General features: G+C 37.0%; 5 protein-coding genes across 10 annotated transcripts; 3 read left to right on the plus strand and 2 right to left on the minus strand.

Annotated features, from left to right (window-relative positions):
- Positions 1-2,182: 2,182 nt before the first annotated feature.
- LOC9311399 (probable magnesium transporter NIPA8) lies at positions 2,183-5,333 on the minus strand. 5 transcript variants are annotated; one of them, XM_021024575.1, is made up of 14 exons: positions 5,155-5,333; positions 5,014-5,054; positions 4,649-4,787; positions 4,484-4,562; positions 4,339-4,400; positions 4,158-4,243; positions 3,992-4,065; positions 3,815-3,917; positions 3,603-3,731; positions 3,428-3,527; positions 3,208-3,327; positions 2,903-3,066; positions 2,724-2,823; positions 2,183-2,643 (listed from the first exon to the last, which is right to left on the minus strand). In XM_021024575.1, exons 3-14 carry the CDS (start codon positions 4,739-4,741, stop codon positions 2,428-2,430), a joined length of 1,326 nt encoding a protein of 441 aa, XP_020880234.1. In that variant the 5' UTR covers positions 4,742-4,787; positions 5,014-5,054; positions 5,155-5,333; the 3' UTR covers positions 2,183-2,427. The 5 variants fall into 5 exon arrangements, with proteins under 5 accessions (XP_020880234.1, XP_020880233.1, XP_020880231.1 ...); XM_021024574.1 differs by having other exon boundaries at positions 4,649-4,794; XM_021024572.1 differs by having other exon boundaries at positions 4,649-4,847.
- On the plus strand, positions 5,233-8,463 carry LOC9313055 (DNA cross-link repair protein SNM1). The gene is made up of 10 exons (XM_021024570.1): positions 5,233-5,985; positions 6,072-6,252; positions 6,342-6,581; positions 6,675-6,819; positions 6,901-7,035; positions 7,125-7,191; positions 7,269-7,346; positions 7,486-7,538; positions 7,625-7,736; positions 7,822-8,463. Exons 1-9 carry the CDS (start codon positions 5,532-5,534, stop codon positions 7,721-7,723), a joined length of 1,452 nt encoding a protein of 483 aa, XP_020880229.1. The 5' UTR covers positions 5,233-5,531; the 3' UTR covers positions 7,724-7,736; positions 7,822-8,463.
- Positions 8,464-8,943: 480 nt separating this feature from the next.
- On the minus strand, positions 8,944-10,506 carry LOC9311401 (nudix hydrolase 13, mitochondrial). The gene is made up of 5 exons (XM_002876941.2): positions 10,024-10,506; positions 9,766-9,886; positions 9,601-9,684; positions 9,365-9,520; positions 8,944-9,271 (listed from the first exon to the last, which is right to left on the minus strand). Exons 1-5 carry the CDS (start codon positions 10,092-10,094, stop codon positions 9,095-9,097), a joined length of 609 nt encoding a protein of 202 aa, XP_002876987.1. The 5' UTR covers positions 10,095-10,506; the 3' UTR covers positions 8,944-9,094.
- Positions 10,507-12,405: 1,899 nt separating this feature from the next.
- On the plus strand, positions 12,406-15,514 carry LOC9313056 (nodulation receptor kinase). Of its 2 annotated transcripts, none has more exons than XM_021025531.1 (8): positions 12,406-12,705; positions 13,415-13,643; positions 13,761-13,969; positions 14,053-14,179; positions 14,293-14,367; positions 14,447-14,630; positions 14,709-14,841; positions 14,925-15,514. In XM_021025531.1, exons 2-8 carry the CDS (start codon positions 13,424-13,426, stop codon positions 15,186-15,188), a joined length of 1,212 nt encoding a protein of 403 aa, XP_020881190.1. In that variant the 5' UTR covers positions 12,406-12,705; positions 13,415-13,423; the 3' UTR covers positions 15,189-15,514. The 2 variants fall into 2 exon arrangements, with proteins under 2 accessions (XP_020881190.1, XP_020881189.1); XM_021025530.1 differs by lacking the exon at positions 12,406-12,705 and adding an exon at positions 12,721-13,195.
- Positions 15,515-16,091: 577 nt separating this feature from the next.
- Positions 16,092-17,642, plus strand: LOC9311402 (protein COFACTOR ASSEMBLY OF COMPLEX C SUBUNIT B CCB1, chloroplastic). Its single transcript, XM_021025532.1, has 4 exons — positions 16,092-16,743; positions 16,840-16,961; positions 17,038-17,190; positions 17,280-17,642. Exons 1-4 carry the CDS (start codon positions 16,408-16,410, stop codon positions 17,470-17,472), a joined length of 804 nt encoding a protein of 267 aa, XP_020881191.1. The 5' UTR covers positions 16,092-16,407; the 3' UTR covers positions 17,473-17,642.
- Positions 17,643-19,862: the final 2,220 nt, after the last annotated feature.

Below are 19,862 nucleotides of genomic sequence, written 5' to 3' on the forward strand. Positions count from 1 at the left end.
ATACGTTTGGAGATGTGGTTGAAAGAGTGTCAACACGGTTATCAGGTTGGAAGGGACGGGTTTTGAGCCTTGCGGGTAGAATTACTTTGGCTAAAGCTGTCATACAAGCCATACCAATCCACTCTATGAGCACGATTTGTATGCCTAAGTCCACATTGGCAAGACTGGACAAGGTCTCTAGGAATTTTGTTTGGGGAAGCACAAGAGAAAAAAAGAAACAACATCTTATGTCCTGGAAGAGGCTGTGTAAGCCAAAAGCTGAAGGTGGTCTGGGGTTTAGAGCGGCGGAAGCTATGAACAAAGCTTTGGTAGCTAAAATTGGTTGGCGGATTATCAAGGAGAATACGGGGCTGTGGGCACGGGTGCTGCGAAGTAAATATAAAGTCGGGGATGTTTTTGATACTTCGTGGACCGCGGTGAAAAGTAATTGGTCCTCGACTTGGAGAAGTGTGGGAAGTGGTTTACGGGATGTGGTGTTGCCAGGAATGAGCTGGGTTCTTGGAGATGGGAGATGCATAAAGTTTTGGAAGGATAATTGGTTATTAAAAGATTCACTCAGGGATTGGTCTACGAGTGATGTGCCTCCGGAGTTGGTGGATCTAACAGTGCGAGACTTATGGATTGATGGCATTGGCTGGGATTGGGTACGAATCACACCGTGGGTCTCGCAATATGTCAGGTTGAATTTATCGGCGGTGGTCGTGGATACAGTGACTGGTGCAAAGGATAGGGTCGCATGGGGGTGGTCTCCGGAGGGCAAATTCTCAGTCAAGTCAGCTTATTCATTCTTGACTAGGGATACGTCTCCGAGACCAAACATGGAGACACTGTTTAAAAAGGTTTGGGGACTAATGGTTCCGGAAAGGGTGCGTGTCTTCTTCTGGTTAGCAGTAAACCAAGTGATCATGACCGATGAGGAGAGGAGACGGCGGCACTTGTGTGCATCTGGTATTTGTCAGGTTTGCAAGGGTGGTGTAGAAACAATATTACATGTCCTACGTGATTGCCCCGCGATGTCGGGTATTTGGGACCGCATTGTTCCAGCGAGTAAGAGGCGGGTTTTCTTTGATCAGTCCTTACTTGAATGGATTAATGGTAATATCATTGATGTTACAATGAGGGATGGCACACCGTGGGCTATACTCTTTGGTATGGCAGCTTGGTGGGGGTGGAAGTGGAGGTGTGGGAATGTTTTTGGTGAAAATGGGAAGTGCCGGGATAGAGTTCGATTTGTGAGGGATCTAGCCAAAGAGGTTTATCAAGCGTGGTGCTTTAGTGATGGCGGGACAGAGCAAAGTACACGGGTTGATAGGATGATTGGTTGGTTTCCTCCGTCGGTTGGCTGGGTCAAACTGAACACGGATGGTGCCTCACGCGGTAATCCAGGTTTGGCAACAGCGGGTGGAGTTATCAGGGATGGAGAGGGCCAATGGATTCAGGGATTCACCTTGAATATTGGTTTCTGCTCGGCACCGTTAGCGGAGCTATGGGGAGTATATTATGGGCTTTACTTAGCTTGGGACAAGCGGATTGCAAGGTTGGAGTTGGAAGTGGATTCGGAGACGGTGGTAGGGTTCCTAACGACGGGGATAAGTGATACTCATCCTTTGTCCTTCCTAGTACGACTGTGCTATGGCTTTCTTCAAAAGGACTGGTTAGTCCGTATATCACATGTGTATAGGGAGGCTAATCATCTTGCTGATGGGTTAGCGAACTATGCATTTGATCGACCTTTGGGCTTGCAGCTGTTGGACTCATGCCCGGAGAGTGTTTCTTCTGTTTTGTTAGACGATGCTCGTGGGTCTTCCTGGCCGCGGAGTGTTCGATTGTAATTTCTTTTTTCTTATGTTTTTAATAAATTAGGGGAGGCATTGCCTCCCCCATTCCTACCAAAAAAAAAAACTGTCTCGCTCCCTTTATCAAAGTTCTGGATCAGAAAATTTGGTATTCCCTTCCATAGTTCCGCTTCCACTTTCGTCCTCTCGGATCAATGAAACGGTATTTAATGTGGTTGTAATATTTGCAGGTATCATAAAGGGTTCAATGACGAATACTCGTCTTTAGATCGGTGACCAGAGGTTGTTAGACGTTTATTATCGAGCTCTAAGGAGAGCAAGCACAGCTGTTTACATTATGATTTTCAAAATATTGGCCGAGACTGTATAATTATATACCTGAGGTATGGATTTGTAATAACAATAAACTCGATTCAAACTTGGTTACATTTTGTGCATTATGAAACACTTTTCACAGGTCTCAAACAAAAAAATGAATATACAGAGATGTTATGTAATACAATTTGGTTCTTACAAGAATACACAATCGTGGGATGGTTTCCTAAGAACAGATTTTGCTACTAAAGCCATATATGATAAGAGAAGAATGTACATGAGATTCTGTCTCATGCTATCCGTTTTAACTACCTACTTAAGCCTTTGAAGACATGGTCTTTTCAAGCATTCTTGTTCCTTCTTCTTCCATGGCTAGTTTGCTCCATCCTGACCCTCTCATGGACAAAATCTTAGCCCGTTCGAGTCCATTTCCTCTAAACCCTGTAATCTTCGAAGATACCATTGGCATCACGAGAATCGCAGATGCATTTATAGAGTCTTCGCCAAAGCCCAATGCTGCTAAACAAGCAGCCTGCAACACAATGAAGTAAAGAGTTTTAACTAGTACTTTTGAATAAGCTCACAAATGAAGATGCTTTTGCTAGTGGGTACCTTTGTCTTGGCAATTAAATCAGCTGCTTTCATATACATTCCTTGTACAACTACTCTTGTGTCTTTGCTGTGTCCATCTTCAGATGATTGTGGCATCAACCTGTTTTTAAAGATCAAAATGGTTATAGTAGCTAATTCATGAAAAATTTCTGAATTTCTAATGAGAACACGTTTTTTACCTGTCCTCCTCAGTTGGCACACTCGAGGACACGATGGAGTCAAGAGATGATGAATTATCTCTTGTCTCATTGCCTCTTGTATCATCAGGTGCTAGTAAAGAAATGCCTATGAATACACACATCATTCCTAATATGAACATTGTTGTTCTCAGTGCATCGAAAACCTGTTTAAGGAAGAAGAAAATTATCTAAGCCTAAACCCACACCATTCTGTGACAAAATGATCAAACTAATCATCTAGATCCGTTTTAGCCCGAAGATAAAGAATGAGAGGAAAAACATCACGATGTAGTTAATAGATGAACCTGAAACTCTTGAAAGTAGATGAATCCTGTACAAATGGAGAAGAAAGTCCAAGCAATCTGAAACATCGGAACTATGAGAATTGCATCATATAGAGACAATCCTTCATTCAATCTTGTCATCTGCAACAGAAGCACATGAAAGACCTTTTTACTTCAGTAACTTTATCGTCTCAACGGCACAACGAAGCACCAAAAATTTCAGTAGCTTTACGGTTTTTACCCAGAATCCGGCTGTACTAAGAAATAAAAGAAGCATAGAGTATGTGAACCAGCTGTGCAATTGATAGCTACTAGACATGGCCAACCTCAGCAAGTTTGAGCTGCAAAATGAAACTCAAATTTAGCACCTGAAACTCTCTGATTTTCAAGTAAAGCCACTAGATTTGCAAACTCACAGTGACTTGGCAAATAATACCGAACATGATCCTATAGCACCCGAGACCACAGCATATGAGAAAGGAAGCAGCATTTTCCAATAGGAGCTGATTTCTTGTCCAGGTATAGATATCAAAACTTCTCCCTTCCTGAATATTTCGATTAAACTGATCACAAAAGAGGTCCGATAGTTGAAAAATAGTCGAGGAACAATTTCAAATGCAGGACTCACCTATAGAGGAAATGGTGCACGGCTACTATTAAAATCAAAATACCACAGTAGACCAAGAATGTTACATTGCTATATTTCTCTGCCAACTGTTCGGGTGTGAAAACTGAGGACAGAAGACTTCCATTAGGTCACGCTTCGTGAAAAAAAAGATAGACCAATCTGTTCAAGAACAGTTACCTGGTGACTGGTGATTACCAAAAGCAACAAGGAAAACGTTTCCAAGAACTATAAAGGCTGTAGCAACGAGTACTCTGTGACCAAGGCATACCAAATATATTAGAGGAGCAGAGACTTAGTAAATCGGTAATGCATGTTAAAGATTGCAGCGAGGTTGTTTGCATACTTGACAGTCACCATTTTGTTCAATACAACATAGGCAAATGCTATGTTAGATACAAATTGAATAGATCCAAGAGCTGCTAGAAGGGACTGCAAAGAGAGTGCGTAAAGGTAAGAAAACCAAAGAGAAACCAAAGAAATCTGAAAAATCGCGCAAGTAGGCAGTGTCGAGCAGATCATTTTACCTGAGCAGCATAACCAAAAGAAATGAAATTGAGGCAATTCCCAAGAAGAAAGACAAGAATCCCTGTAAAGATTCAAACAACATTGGACACAGAACTAGCTTCATAAAAACTTGCTAAGGGGAAAAAGTTTAAGACCAGAGCATACCAACTCTCCAAGTCTGAAAATGTATAATTGGCTTCAATGGCATCTTTCCTCCGCCATCTTGTAGAGCTAACCTTTCTCTCTGATAATACACAAAGTAAGAAAATACGCTTCACGTGACGAGATTAAATGTAATCAAACAGTAGTGGGGCTGAGGCAAATGCAGACCTCATTATGTCCCAATTTGAGAAGGTTTGTGCCAAAATTAATAGCAACACTTCCAAAAATGTTGATGAAAGCTCCGATGACCCACTCTCCCATTGGTAATTAAAGAATGAAGATGGCTTAGTTAAAGGATCATCTAAAGCTGCAAACTTGAAGCAATCAACTAGCTCAGGCCCTCATTTAAAATCTTAGCCTTCAAAATCTACAAGAGAAGAAGCATAAAACCTAAGAATGGCTATTTCATGGTTATTGCAAACACAAGCTTGTAGCTTTAACAAGGCAATAAAGAGAAACCCCTTCCCAAAATTGAATCCAATTGAAACAGAGATCAAATGGACAAAATTGAAACAAGGGTTTTCGGAGATTACCTGCGAAGAGACGATAGAGGAGCTTCAGATCCAGATCGACTCTAACAAAAGATGCAGATTGATTACAAGTCCTCTCCCAAACAAAGAAAACAAACAAAAAAAAAAAAACAATTTTTTTCCTTTATGAGATTTAAGCTTTACCAAACAAAATGGCGTCGAATAAAAGGAAGAAGAATAAAAATTGGATCTTTCCCCAAAAAATTGAAAATTCTAAAAGTTTTGATTTTTCGTAAGGAAGACCCAATCGCCGATAAAGCTTCAAGACGACGGTGACGGGAGACGACGACGATGGCGATTTTGGATGATAAAAATGACGTAGTGGTTGGGCCCTTTTGTGTTGTTAAATCTGTCTTCTTGCTGCTCCTCACGTTTTGTTTTGGGCTTTTTACCATTTTTACTCTCTTCTCTATTCTCTCTCTCGTTGAGAGACACTCAATGGCCAAATAGCAACCTTTGGTGGGCGGGTAAAAGTTGACTCTTTTGACCTTTCATTTTCATTGAATCTCTCTGGAGAAAAAATGGATTTTTCTGATGAAGAAGACGAAGACTGGTTTGGTTCTCGTTTCAACGACGGTGTTAATGAAGAAGAAGAAGAGGGTTTTGTGTTTTACGACGATGTTGGAGAAAATGAAGAAGAGGAGGGTTTTGCGTCTGATTTCTATAAGGCTGGTTCTGATTGGTCTTGTTTGGTGGAAGATGAAGAGACTGTTTGTTCTTCTGAGAAGAATAAGAAGATGAAACAAGCGAACTTGTTTCAGATTTGGGGTTTACAGGAGAATTCTCCTGATACAACGAAGAAGATGAAACAAACTGATTTGTTTCAGAGTTGGGGTTTGCAAAAGCCTTCTCCCTTCACTTCCCCTGCTTCGAATTCGTCGAAAAAGACGACGAGTGCTCTTGGAAAGAGACGTAGAGACTCTTCGTTTGGCAATGACTCACCACGACCATGTCCTTTTTACAAGAAACTTCCAGGTCTCTCTCTCTTTTTCATTGCATTCATATACATAAATGTGCTTCTCTCTTTGCCAATTTCATGAAGTTTATTTGATTATGTGTAGGAACACCGTTTACTGTGGATGCTTTTCGTTATGGTTGTGTTCAAGGATGTTCTGCTTATTTCCTTACTCATTTTCACGCTGATCATTACATTGGTCTCACTAAAGCTTGGTCTCATGGTCCTATTTACTGCTCCTCTCTCACTAGTCGTCTTCTTAGACTTAGTCTCTCTGTCGATCCCTCGTAAGCTTTATGTTAATGCTATCTATGTCTAAGGACTTGCTTCTTCAAATTGGTGTATTGAGTGTCTGTGTGGTGAATTCTGTGTGTAGGTTTATTCATCCATTGGAGCTAGATGTTGAATACACTATTAATGGGATTAAAGTCACTTTAATTGAAGCTAATCATTGCCCTGGTGCTGCTCTTATTCACTTTCGGCTCTTAGATGGAACGTGTTATCTGCATACTGGAGATTTCAGGGCTTCTAAAAAGATGCAAACGCATCCTCTCCTCTTTAACCAACGAGTTCATGTTCTGTATTTGGATACAACATATTGCAATCCGAGATACAAGTGAGAGCAAGAATTTTTCAAATAGAACTTATGATGGATTTGATGGAGCGTGCTCGTAATGTTTGTTCCAACGTTTTTCATGGTTTTGTTTAGATTCCCCTCTAAAGAAGATGTGTTAAGTTATGTTGTGAGAATCACAAAGGATTTCCTCAGGAAGCAACCGAAGACTCTGATTGTGGTTGGTTCTTATAGCATCGGAAAAGAATGTGTTTATCTTGCTATTGCCAAAGCTCTTGGGGTAAAAAAAATTGCTGGCATTCTCTTTCCGTTTTAGCCATCTTTTCTGGAATTGTATTTTCTAACTTTGTGGGTTTTTCAGGTTAAGATATTTGCAAATGCTTCAAGAAGACGGATACTGCAATCTTTTGGTTGGGATGATATTTCGAAGAATCTTTCTACAGATGGGAAAGCAACATGTCTTCACGTTCTGCCTATGTCATCACTGAAAGTTGAAGTATTTCTCTAAAACCTTAAGTATTCTTACATAGCTTCTCCATGTCAGCCTCTCATAATCTTATCTATGTGCTGATAACTTCTCTGAAGAGACTCGACGAACACTTGAAAGTTTATAGAGAACAGTATGGAGCAGTTTTGGCATTTAGGCCCACAGGTGAATTGTTTGCCTTGCTGTTCTATTTAAAGGTTTTTTAAAAAACTATTGGTAAGAAAAGTAAAGTTCATTTTCAGGTTGGACTTACTCCGAGAAGATAGGTGAACACCTTGATCTGATAAAACCAACTTGTAAGGGGAAAATCACCATTTATGGTAAGTTTGATTTTTGTAATGCACATTCTCTAGCAGCTTCAATGATATAATAAGCCCATTGCTCTAAGTATCATCGTGATATTATGATGACTCGTGGAGGCCGATTTGTCTGACTGTCGGTGATTATGTATCTTTCTAGGGGTTCCATATAGTGAGCATTCAAGCTTCACAGAACTTCGTGAGTTTGTTCAAGTATGTACTAGGAATGTTGATCATTTTATCTGTCCTGGATAAGTTTTACACTTCTTTTAGCATTAACTGATTTTGTGACGACGCAGTTTTTAAGGCCAGATAAGATTATTCCTACGGTGAACAATGCAAATGCTGGAACTCGTGAGAAAATGCAATCATGTTTCAGAGAATGGCTCAGACGCTGAGATTCAACTCTAGGTTGATGGATGATATTGCTTCCTATTAGTAAGAAAATCAATGGTTTGGGCCGTTCTATTTCTAATACTTTTTCCTTTCTCTGCAGTTTCTGAATCCCAATATGTTGATCATTGAAGCTTTTAAGGGAGGCTTGGTGCTTCTGTAAGATTTTGATATTGCAGTTGGTGAATACAGTAGAACTGAAGCACTTGAAGGATTCATAATATTCTTTGATCCAGAGGTTTTATTCTTCTCTTATACTAATCAAGTATATCTTCAAGTGGCTAATTCGATTAGTTATGAGGGTTGGGAAAGAGAAGAGTTCAAAGAGTAGACAATGCAAAGAGAGAATAAGGTAACCAAATCAGATACAAGAAGAGGGAGATTCAGAATCTGAAGATAAAGGATTGCCATTAACTTCATTGCAAAACTTGAATAGAGAACTCCGAAGATGGTTTCTATTGTAGTCATATTCAAAGCAATTAGCTTCATCTTACTTATCTCAGAAAGTTGCAAACGCCATAGCCGATAAGGCAATTTCCTTCCCCTATTTATGAGGTTATTCTTGAGAAGGATAAACATTGAACTTTGTACAGCTGAGATAAGCAGAGATGGGGTTGTTTGGATTCAGGGGATCCTTTAGCTTCCTACAAAACGTGAATGCAGTTAGTTTTTTTTTGTGTATTGTTTACTAACAAACATTAACTCTCAGCACTTTAATGGATTCAATTACAGTTACTATTAGTCAGTTTGCAGCCTTTATCTATCTATCATCTTAAGATTCTTAACTGTTATTCTACAACATGAAAGAATCTACAAATCTCACATGGAGTGAATTAGATAGTTGACAAATTCTATAGACAAGCCACTTTTCTCCCATTTTTTCTGGTGTAGAGCTGCGATCATTGGGGGATTCTTCATTATTAAAGCAGATTAAAATGTAATGTGGGTGCAGCTTGGAAGAATGATTTGAATACAAGTGGCATAGGTTGGGTTTTGAGAGTTGAGATAGGAGATATATGATGCTTTGGTGCTAAAAAGCCTTCCCTCATCGAGAACTTATTCAAGCAGTATCACAACCATAGGAATGAACGAGATTGCGAAGCTTTACACAAGAGATTGGTACTCAAGTGAGCAGGAATCTAAGCATCTTTACTTTCATCGGGAGATTAGCATTGGTCTATGAGTCCTAAAATCTGTTGGTTGTTTCAGAGAGCATCTAAAACAATGGATCCTCTGAATTATCTTTTTACTTTTGAGAAACCAATTAATCACAAGGTCTGAAATCATTTGCTTCTCAACTTTGTTTACAGAAGAAGTCTTTCAAGATGAATATATAACAATTGACAAGTTTGATATGCCTAGAGAAACCAAACTAGTTAGACTACAAAGCAGTACCAAGGATCAATTTGACGCTCTCCTCGATTTGAAATGCTGGAAATGGAAAGAGAGTCTTCCTTTGTGGTTCCTTCTTCTGCCATTACTCTTAGAAACTCTTCAAGAGCGCTCTGCATCCACTCATACCGACACAGTTCCAAAGCTTCTTTAACATTCAGCTGTGGCATTTACACAAACCCTTATCAGTCATTCATTCATATAACATATCTACTTTCCTCGCGGTTATCAAAAGCAAAGATTTGCGGTTTTACCCATCTCCTCTCGCGGTTATCTTGCTCTGGCCATGTAGCAAGTTCTTCCTTAACCTCTAACGCAAACATATAACCTTTGCATCCACCACCTAAGCAGCAATCAGCTTCCAAACTACTACTCTTGCTTCTAAATTCCCAAACTCCTAATGGATCTTCCTACATAACACACCAAAATACAATCCAATCTTAAAATCTATACAAGAACTTTCGAATAACGAATGACCGTGGAAACTTACTCTTAGTATTCCTTTAACTCCTGCTTCTTCCATAGCTTCACGAGAAGCAGCTTCAAGAACAGTTTCATCATCTTCCCATCCTCCCTAAACAAAACACACAAGTAAAAGATTTCATACAATAGCACTTTGCATTATAGTTTCAAGAATTTAAAGGAAAAGAAATACCTTAGGGAAGACAAGATCGTGTCGATTGGGAGATGAAATCATAAGAACTTGAAGCTTGTTTTCAAAGTCAACACTTGTTGAGTCCTCTTCTTCATCTTTCACCAGCCTATACGGAATGCATCTGTCATATCCCAATAATGGTTTGGATTAAAAAAGAACCAAACCAATAAAATATCAAATCAAGAAAGATTCAAGCTTTAAGGTCAACGACATGAAAGTGAAAGGAGATGTAAAAAAATGATGAAAAGGATTTAGTACCCAGAAACAAGACGGAAGTTGTTGTCATAACGTTGATGGTCTCGTCCTGTTCTTGCTGAAAGATTCGACATTTTTCTGTAAGATTGAATAAATCGAGAGAAAAAAAACAGAGAGGGAGTTACGGTGAAAATGCAGGTCCTAAGCTTTGAAAAAATCGTGTCTTTGTTTGTTGGTGTCAGCAAGAAACATCATCAAAGCTTGCATCCATGGCGAATCATCTTCTTGTTTCAAAAAAAAAAAATTATAATTTACCCAGAAGAACTAAAGAACCGATAACAGGTGAAACACAACCAAAAGCAAAACAAGAAAAATGGAAAAAGAAAGGAACGGTTTTGGTTTGTTGGCCCATACAGAGGAAGAAGGCAAAAGATGAGGTTTTTCCGGGGACAAAGTTAAGAGAGTCAGCTGACGAAGCAGAGCTTTTTTTATTTATTAGAAAAAAATGAATTGTTTACATTTTCGAAAACAGTGTTACCAACATTTTATTAGGAAAAATATTTTAAATTATGATATAATGAAACATTTTGGATTGTTTAATTTAGATTAAATCGAACAGAAAAAATAATATCAATCAGAAGGCGGGTTATAGCAGTAATTGTTTTTTTTTTTTTTTTTTTTGATATTTCTGGATCGACAAAGTTCGATCCATAGCCAAAATGCTACTATGCGGGGTAACGAGATTTAGTGGAATCGAACTCTGGTGAGAAAGACGGAGTCAAATGGACTTAACCACTTGACTAAAGGCACATCTCCAACGACATTAGTTACATATTAAAGATTGGCGAAATGAAAACTTTGAACAATGAGTTAGTTGGATCGATCTTATATGTTTATGGTACGTGACGAAAGAATAAGATTTACATTACTAAAAAAAAAATTGAACCAAAATCTGAATTGAATACCTCTACTTCTCTAGCTACGAATTCAAAAACTTAAGCAACAAGTAGGGATGAAAGAGACCAAGCACCAAACTAAACCAGGTTGACCCGGTTTGATTTGTTGATATCTTGGTTTTTTAGTAGCTTACCATAAAGGTTAAACCACAAACAAATCCAAAGATACTGAATAAGCCCAATAAATTGGCTAGATAGCCCATTAAGTTTCATTGTATGTAGAACGAATGTCCCATTTGATCAACAAAAAAAAAAACAACTTACTGGGCCTAAAATGGGCCTTTAAAATCGAGCTAGACGGTTGGTGCAGAAGACTATGATTGATTTGATTTTTTGAGTCACTTTTTCAATCATTTCCGATTTGTATGATTTATTCATGATGATGACCACGACCGCCGTTTCAATCATTGGTCTAATATTCCGAAATTCTCTAATTTTAAAAATGAAATAAAAAAAAAGTTTGAAAAAAAAGAAGAGAATAAAAAAAAAGTCAAGAGAAACGTTAAAACGCAGATTGAAACAAAACATAGAAAAACGCGACGCAGATCGTGGAAATGTGAGTTTTTGAAAAGTTAGCGTCAGAGAGAAGAAGCAAATGTATGTCGATACAGCTGGATTACGACCCCACCATTTTTACACTGTCGATGTGAGAAGAATTGTGGTCCTATATAATTATTTAATTTTGTTAAAAGTGAGTTTGTTGAATATTTTATGAATGTTTGTTCGCTGGATAATCTATTTGTCATTAATAACCACAAAAGGGTAATTATTTAATTTGCTTTCTAATAGTACTAGTTAAAACTACAGTTCTTTTTGCTATTATTGTTGGTGTATTTATGTTTTAATTAGTAGCAGTCTAAGATGTCCAAAAACTAAAATAAAAAAAAAATTAATAGCAGCAGATGTGAGTCATGTGACATCTAAACTATAAGAAACATGAACACTAGTATGAAAGATAATTAAATATTCTGCTTTGATTTATAACATTTTTAAATTATAATTTTGTATCAAAACGGTGAAATTATAAAATAATAATTTTTGATTGAACTAAAAAATTGTATTAATATAAACGCTCGATTTAGTAAAAAGAAGTATGATTAATAAATTGACTCATATTTTTAAGAACATAGAATGAACAAATCAATTGATAAGAACATAGTGTTATAACAAGTTTAAGCTCTTTTCCCTAAACCGAATACTATGCTAATATTTCACATATTGCAAATAAAAATCTTAAACTAAATGTAAATCTATGACATGACATAATCCTTTCTTTTATGTAATAAACATTAGAATAATAAGATAGTGCACAAAAAGCTGTGATTCCAATATAATTATGTGACTGATTGACTCAAAAAAAAACATATGAACTCTATAAAATTCTGTAGTTATGAATCCCATCTATCATTGGTTGCTTATTAATTTATGAGAAGAAAAAAAATTATAGAAAAACAAATAATTTTTTTTTTTTTTGGTAGTCTTAATATTCAGGTACGCATTTATTAAAGTAATAAAATAACCCATTTTAAGGACAAAAGAAAAACATACGAAAAAAAGAAAAAAAAGAAAAAAACAGAGAGATTTGCGGAGTAAAATAAAAAAAAAGGAGAAGAAGGCAGAGACAGAGTGGTGGTCTTGTTCTTCTTCTTTTAAAACTTGCGGCGGCGGAAACTGCGTTTCACGGCGGTCTTAGTTTCTTCTTTCTTTGAAAAAATAATAAAAAAGTTTGCTTTCGCTGTAATTGCAAACTGGCGAAGTACCCCACTTGCTTCTACTCTTGTCTTCAAAGGTTCTCTTTTTATTCCTTCTTTTTTTTTTCTCAAATTAAACAAATGGGTTTGGTGGTTGCACAAGAGTAATAACTAACCAAAGTAAAAAGCTTGATTCTTGTTGTTGTTGTTGCTGTTGATTCTTAGTTAAGTAAGTAAAATTTTCAGTGAGAGTCTTAAGAGAGAGAGAGTTGTTGTCTGAAACGATGTCACTTTCTGTCGGCATTGTCTGCGTTCCGACACAAGACTTGATTTCTTCTTCTTCTTACCCTTTACCTTCGAGTTCTAGAAGAAACTGCGGCGGTTTGATTTGATGTTTCATTGCTCTTCTTCTTCTTCTTCTTCTTGATAATCCCTTTTCCATTTTCACACAAAGCTTCTGATTAGAAAAAGAATTTGATTTCTTGAATCTGCCGATTTTAAGGAATGTGGGGAATCACGTCATCGATTGTTGAATTTTTGTGATATTTAATCGCCGATGAAGTTGAGATTTTCTGGAGATCTGTCAAGGTTTTTAAAAATCTTATATTTTACTTACTACTGCATGTTGATTGCTTGATTTTCACTAAAGAATCTTTATTCAATTTTTACAAAGTTGACAACTTTTTTTTTTTTTTAACCTCTTAAGCTCTGTTTGTTTTTAAAATTGTCTCTTCTTCTTCTTCTTCTTCTTTTTTTTTTTCTTTTCGCCGACATTCTTGTTTTATTCTTTCTTTTTTTTTTCTCCAGGGTTATCGCATGGTAGTAGTAGCTTGGAGCATCGGTGAGAAAAAGAGAAAGAGAGAGAGGGGCTGTTTTGTTTTCCAAATGTCAGCAATTCTTGCAGCTGCCATTGGTGGTGCTGTAGGAGCTCTTGCATTGATTGCTTTGTTTGTTTTTCTCCTTTGGTTTTGTGTCTTTCGTCGTAAGAATCTGTCAAGAACTTCTGAGACTGGCTCTTCTGATCCATCTACTCAAGGTAAATGTACAAATCACAAATCCCATCAATTCAATTCCTCTCTCTCTCTCTCTCTCTCTCTCTCTATTGACTTTCTTGGATGATAGCAAAATGATTTAGACTTTTTGCTTATTTCAGAAGGAAGAAATGTTGCAATTGAGTTATCAATGAGAGAAGCTAGAAGATTTGAAATGGAGGAACTTGCTCAAGCCACAAAGAGTTTTACCAATAAAAGTCTTATTGGTATTGGCAAATTCGGCGAGGTTTACAAAGGTTTGCTTCAAGATGGTGTTCTTGTAGCTATCAAGAAAAGACCTGGTTTGCCTACACAAGAATTCGTTAACGAGGTTTCTATAAATAAATCTTGTTCAAATGGTTGCTTATAGTCTTAGAGCAAGTGTTTTGATTGAGAGGATATGGTTTTTTTCAGGTTCGTTACCTATCATCTATCCATCACCGTAATCTTGTTACTCTTTTGGGGTTTTGCCAAGAAAGTAACACACAGTTTCTTGTCTACGAGTATGTTCCTAATGGAAGTGTTTCCAGTCACCTGTACGGTAACTCTCTGTCCTTAATAATAGAGATTAATGTTGTTCTCATTTGGTATTTAATCAGTTTGAGAAATGAGTTTGGACAATGTAAGCATCATTTAGGTCTTTTCCTCTATTAGGTGCTGGTGGTAAAGTACCTGGAAATAGACTAGAATTCAGACATAGGCTTGCAATATCTATAGGAGCTGCTAAAGGTAAATCCTCTGCAAAAGCTCATTGAAGCCAGCTCTAGCTTGTATCCTGATCTTGCATATACCCTTTTGTTATCTCTAGGCTTGGCACATCTTCACTCGTTGAGTCCTCGATTGATACACAAGGACTTCAAAACCGCTAATGTTCTGGTGGATGAAAATTTCATTGCTAAGGTTGCGGATGCAGGAGTTCGTAATTTCTTAGGAAGAGAGGAAGTTGGTACATCGTCTCACATTGTTGCAGATCAGATTTTCCTCTCCCCAGAGTAAATTAGATTTCACCTTTTAGGCTCTCATATGCTTCTTTTTGTATCAAAGTTTCTTAGATCCTCCCCTTTCTTCAGGGTTCAAGAGTTCAAAAGATTTTCAGAGAAAAGTGATGTCTATGCTTTTGGTGTATTCCTCTTGGAATTAGTAAGTGGAAGAGAAGCATCAGAACCATCCCCTTCAAGCTCAACGCAAACTCTAGTTGAATGGGTAATGTCTAATCAATCTCAGATCACGTAATGTTGCCAATGTAATCTATTTTGAATCTCACTTGTATGCACTGGGAGCTGCAGATGCAAAACTTAACGGATTACGCAGATATACCAGTGATGATCGATGAGCGACTAGGAGGTACATACACAGCAGAAGGAGTTGAGGAGCTTATTACATTGACACTAAGATGTGTTGATGTATCAAGTGAAAAGAGACCAACAATGAGTTTTGTTGTGACAGAGCTTGAGAGAATATTGGATAAGGAAGTGAGCTTAACAACAGTAATGGGTGAAGGTACTCCAACTGTTACTCTTGGAAGTCAGCTTTTTAAAGCAACCAAGTGATTATAAAGGAACCATCTTTTTACATATATATATATATATATACATATATATATATTATAAGATCTCTGAGACAAAAACCAATCAGAGAACTTAAGGAGGAGGAAGAAGAAGAAGACTGATCAGCTGTTTTGTGTTAAGTGTATAAAGAACAGCTGAGCTTATTATTATTATTCGTTTGTTTTTTTTTCTTTTCCTCCTTTTTTACTTCCTTTGGAGGTTATTATTTTCAGCAATTATTTTTTTGACAATGAGTGCAGAAAAATATAACTTTGTAAAAACATTATTTATATTGATATAAAGGAAGCAAAGAGTGGAATGTTGTGTGATTCTTTGTTCATTTGTTACATTTTACTTTCTCTACAAAAATGTCATAAACTTGTGGGAAATTTTGAACTTAGCTTCAAAGACTTTATTGCCAAGTTGGTTGGTTGAATAAGTTTTGATCAAAAGATTCCAATTGGCTAACTGTTGAACTAACAGAAGGTGATAACTCCCTGTCTGAAGAACTCTAATTATTATGTTTGTACAGAAAAACTCAGAGCTACTTTTTCCTATAAAGTAGCAATTTTGGGAAAGATTTTGACCTTTAGCTTCAACCTACCTATGCTTTATAGCCTTTATTGCCAAAGGGAGATATAATAACCAAGTTGGTCTCTAAAGTTTTGATCAAAGATTCCAATTGGATAACAACACTCTTGGACTAGTATAGTTCCTACATTTCTCCATTTGCTACTAGTGAAAATAATCTCATTGCTCTGATTTATTACTGTCCCTAGTTTTGCTAAAAACCTTTGTGGGCACACAGAACTATAAACAAACAGTCTTTGAGCAGTTTGCAATATCAAAATCATGTTTGGTCTGATTTTATGTCGGGAGAGAAGATCTAATGATAAAGACTCTTCTTCTGTAGATGGTGAACTCGTTAATGAATGAATTAGTGGGTCTCTCATTTAATCTTACCTTCCTGATTTTGACCTCACAGAAGAAAAAACACAGTACTGATTGAAAAGCTTAGAAAAGAAATTACAAAACCAGAGATTGTTTGATTCTTAGTTCTTAGATAGAAACAGAGCTAATGTTTTGTCATAAATATTAAAAACCATAAAAGTTTTATTTTTAATTGAGAAAAAATGAGAACCACTCGATTTTGGATAGACCCATCATGTAAAGGTTTAAGCTTTGTTAGCCAAAGCGAAAGCTTTTTTTAGTTCTCTTGACAATGGCGACGAAGCTGATTTCACCGCCGTTGTCTTGTCCATGGGTTACTTCAAGAGAGGTGTCAATCAAAGGGCTTCCACGGCGGAGAAGAGAATGGATGGTCACGAAGCGAAACAGAGTCTCTGCTGTCACCGCCATGTTTGTGGAGCCACTCTCTGTTGTTTCTTCTTCAGCGATTCAGATTCATCAATGGTGGGAACAAAACCCTAATTCGTTACTGTTAATGACGGAGGCTACTGGTGGTTACTCATTGGCTAGCTATTACACGTCTTTGGGTTTGTTTGTTATCTCTGTTCCTGGTCTTTGGTCTCTAATCAAACGCTCTGTTAAATCTAAGGTTCGAACTTTTCGAATTACAAAAACCCTAATTTTCACACCCAATTCACAGTTTCTTTGACTTTAAAAGTTTGAATCTAATGTTGGGGATTTGCAGATAGTGAGAAAGACGTTTGTTGTTAATGAAGTCAAGAAGGAACCAAAGCAAGTAGCTGGAGAGATTCTATCTTTCTTCACAAGGAAGAATTTTAACATCACTGATCGTGGAGAGACGATCACGTAAGCCACAAAAATATTTCATTTGGGGTTTTGTGTTTAGTTACTGACATTGTTGTGGGGGTTTTGATAAAATAAGGTTTGAAGGAAAGATGGTTCCAAGTAGAGGACAAGCTGCTCTGCTTACGTTTTGTACATGTATAAGCTTAGCAAGTGTTGGTCTTGTCTTAACCATTACAGTGCCTGATTTTGGAAACAATTGGTTCTTCATCATTCTCCTCAGCCCACTTGCGTGAGCTCTCTCTCTCTCTCTGTCTCTCTTTAAGGTCTCTGAGACTGTGTTTTTGTCAATGAAATGTGATATTTGTGTGTGTGTTGCAGAGGAGTGTATTACTGGAAAAAGGCGTCCAGGAAAGAGGAGATAAAAGTGAAGATGATGGTGGGAGAAAAAGGGAAATTGGATGAGATTGTGGTTCAAGGAGATGATGTTCAAGTAGAAGAAATGAGGAAGGAGCTTCAGCTTAGTGAGAAAGGCATGGTGTATGTTAAAGGTCTTTTTGAGAGATCATCATGATAACATTTTAGCCTCTCCCAATTTTGCCTTTTGGGGAATGTGTTTATACTTTAAGGATGAGATTTAATGACTTTTTAACTCATTTTCCATACTTCATACTAAACAAATCGATTTGAATATAATGTCATGAGGATGTAACGTTGATAAATATAGTTCATTTGATTGAGCAATTTTGTTATTTTGAAAGTGAAAATCCATTCTTTAATTACCAAACCCAACCAAAAAGCCACAAATTTACTAAGAATCGGTAAGTATGGTCTTCATGAGTGATCCGCTAGTACATGATTACCAAAGCCAAGGTTGGTTCAGTATATGTCCTCCTGTGATCCTCGATCAACTGTTCCACGAATTGGTTTAAAAACTCTCTTAAGATGCGTTCATAGTTTCTCGTCATGAGTTTATTTGGTACGATGGGTATGGTTTGTATTTGGTACTTGTGATTTCACCAGCTATAATATGGATGCCAAAATCAAGATGGAAAAGCTGAAACAAGAACCATATAGAGCTGGAAATAATGAACAATTCTTGAGTTCATCTCTAGGGTGAATCCTTTTATTCACCTCCTCTTATTCTAAATCAAAATCTCACATCTAATAAAAATAAATAAACTCATTTAATTGTAAAATCTAAACTCTAACCACAATTTTAAACCGATATTTAACCTCGTTTAATTGTAAAATCTCAACCCTAATTGTTCTTTATAAACCGTGCCCAAACCAACATTTAATCCCGTTTAATTGTAAAATCTAAACCCGTTTATAAATGCAAACCAATATTTAACCTTGTTTAATTAGAAAATATAAACCCTAACCCTCTCTTATAAACCTAAACCGATATATAATTTCGTTTTGTTGACAAATTAGATTTTACAATTAGATATATATATATATATATATATATATATATATATATATTTTTTTTTTTATTATTATTATTATTATTTTTAATTCAAAACAGAGTAGATATCATTGACTGTTTTGGAATAGAATATGTCTAAACGAACCACCAAACTCTTAGAATGGGATCAATAAGAGCAAAGGGGTAATGGAAATATTAATAGGAATAGAATATGTCTAAACGAAGTCTAGCACTTTATTACAAAATTTCATCAGATCTGAGTGTTCTCCGGTGCATTCTTGTCTTCAGGCTAAGTCTCATCCACGTCACTTTCATCAATGTCAGAAGATCCTAAGTGGGGAGGAGGAGATACCGACTCCAACTTGTCCCCCCACTCAAGCACACCAACAAACACGCTCTCCTTTTCTCCTTCAATCACCGCTTCCTCTTCTCCTCCAGTCTCCTTTGCTTCCTCAAACACACAAACAAACACATTCTCCTCTTCTCCTTCAGTCACCGCTTCCTCTTCTCCTCCAATGATCACCACTTCCTCAATCATCACCCTCTCCTCCATTCTTCTTAGCTTGCTTGATCATATGTCTCACGTAACCGAAAGTGATTGGATAAATTAGTGAATTTACCGAAACAACAAGCTGGTGGTTAGCAGCTTCGGGAGTAACATATGCTGGATCAAACGGCTTATTCAGCAAGAAATGTTTAAAGGTATCTTTTGGCCTGCTTTGATGGTGAGGCTCCCACCCGAAGATTGAAACAAGCGGAACAAGGTGAGCTATGGGATTGAATGAGAAGTTTTCGGGCCTGTCTCTTCCGGAGGCTGAAATTTGCTGAGTTCCCTTTTCAAGGTTACCAAGTCATCACTCGCCAAAGCACTCTAAAGATGATATCGAGAGCCGATAGTCCATAACCTTCTTCTGTCGGCTCGCAATAACGAGCTCATGCTTTAGTAGTTTTTTTGTCGTCTCATGGATGAGAGCGTGAACTTTCAGTTCAGCCTCTCTTAGCTGCTGAATTTTTTTTTTTTATTATGTGGCAGATTCTAATTGGTTGGATAAGGAGGAGCTGAACAAAAGGATTCACCCCTAACGAAAACTAGATCTCGCCAGATATATTGATCTCATGGTCAATCAGAATATTCACAATATATTACTTGTCAAAAGTAATATCACTAAATATATCCACTCATACTTGAGCAAGCAAAATTTTGTGGAGGTATGTTAATGGTATTCTCTACCTACCCACTTGTGTCATTTTCTCTATTTCTTACCTTTTACTTTTCAATTTTTAAAATGTTGCTTATTTTCTTAACTTTCTCTATGTTGAGATATGAGTGTAAGACATCAAACACATTTTCTTACTCATTTTCCTTTTGTTTAGTGAATGCAAACTTTGTGCATTCGATGTACATAAGTTTATATAGTTTGAATGATGTTAGTCACATTGTGTTTCATGTAAGGTTTTAGTGTCAAGTTTGTGACTAACAATATTCGAATTATGAATTTATGTATAATATTGACGGTGTTGAAAATAATAAA

Source organism: Arabidopsis lyrata (genome assembly GCF_000004255.2).
Source record: "Arabidopsis lyrata subsp. lyrata unplaced genomic scaffold ARALYscaffold_5, whole genome shotgun sequence".
NCBI classification, from domain to species: Eukaryota; Viridiplantae; Streptophyta; class Magnoliopsida; order Brassicales; family Brassicaceae; genus Arabidopsis; species Arabidopsis lyrata.

What these genes read in the sequence shown, in the direction of transcription:
- LOC9313056 (XM_021025531.1), top strand. Translation starts at nt 13,424, where the DNA reads ATGGTAGTAGTAGCTTGGAGCATCGGTGAGAAAAAGAGAAAGAGAGAG. An exon ending in CACAAGAATTCGTTAACGAG is followed by an intron (nt 13,970 to 14,052) that starts GTTTCTATAAAT and finishes GGTTTTTTTCAG; the next exon opens with GTTCGTTACCTATCATCTAT. An exon ending in CAGATTTTCCTCTCCCCAGA is followed by an intron (nt 14,631 to 14,708) that starts GTAAATTAGATT and finishes CCCTTTCTTCAG; the next exon opens with GGTTCAAGAGTTCAAAAGAT.
- LOC9311399 (XM_021024575.1), bottom strand. Translation starts at nt 4,741, where the DNA reads ATGGGAGAGTGGGTCATCGGAGCTTTCATCAACATTTTTGGAAGTGTT. An exon ending in AACAAAATGGTGACTGTCAA is followed by an intron (nt 4,066 to 4,157) that starts GTATGCAAACAA and finishes CCTTGGTCACAG; the next exon opens with AGTACTCGTTGCTACAGCCT. An exon ending in GTGCACCATTTCCTCTATAG is followed by an intron (nt 3,732 to 3,814) that starts GTGAGTCCTGCA and finishes CGAAATATTCAG; the next exon opens with GAAGGGAGAAGTTTTGATAT.
- LOC9311402 (XM_021025532.1), top strand. Translation starts at nt 16,408, where the DNA reads ATGGCGACGAAGCTGATTTCACCGCCGTTGTCTTGTCCATGGGTTACT. An exon ending in AACGCTCTGTTAAATCTAAG is followed by an intron (nt 16,744 to 16,839) that starts GTTCGAACTTTT and finishes GGGGATTTGCAG; the next exon opens with ATAGTGAGAAAGACGTTTGT. An exon ending in GATCGTGGAGAGACGATCAC is followed by an intron (nt 16,962 to 17,037) that starts GTAAGCCACAAA and finishes TGATAAAATAAG; the next exon opens with GTTTGAAGGAAAGATGGTTC.
- LOC9313055 (XM_021024570.1), top strand. Translation starts at nt 5,532, where the DNA reads ATGGATTTTTCTGATGAAGAAGACGAAGACTGGTTTGGTTCTCGTTTC. An exon ending in CTATTGCCAAAGCTCTTGGG is followed by an intron (nt 6,820 to 6,900) that starts GTAAAAAAAATT and finishes TGGGTTTTTCAG; the next exon opens with GTTAAGATATTTGCAAATGC. An exon ending in GGGGAAAATCACCATTTATG is followed by an intron (nt 7,347 to 7,485) that starts GTAAGTTTGATT and finishes GTATCTTTCTAG; the next exon opens with GGGTTCCATATAGTGAGCAT.
- LOC9311401 (XM_002876941.2), bottom strand. Translation starts at nt 10,094, where the DNA reads ATGTCGAATCTTTCAGCAAGAACAGGACGAGACCATCAACGTTATGAC. An exon ending in AACTTCCGTCTTGTTTCTGG is followed by an intron (nt 9,887 to 10,023) that starts GTACTAAATCCT and finishes GGGATATGACAG; the next exon opens with ATGCATTCCGTATAGGCTGG. An exon ending in ACGATCTTGTCTTCCCTAAG is followed by an intron (nt 9,685 to 9,765) that starts GTATTTCTTTTC and finishes TGTTTTGTTTAG; the next exon opens with GGAGGATGGGAAGATGATGA.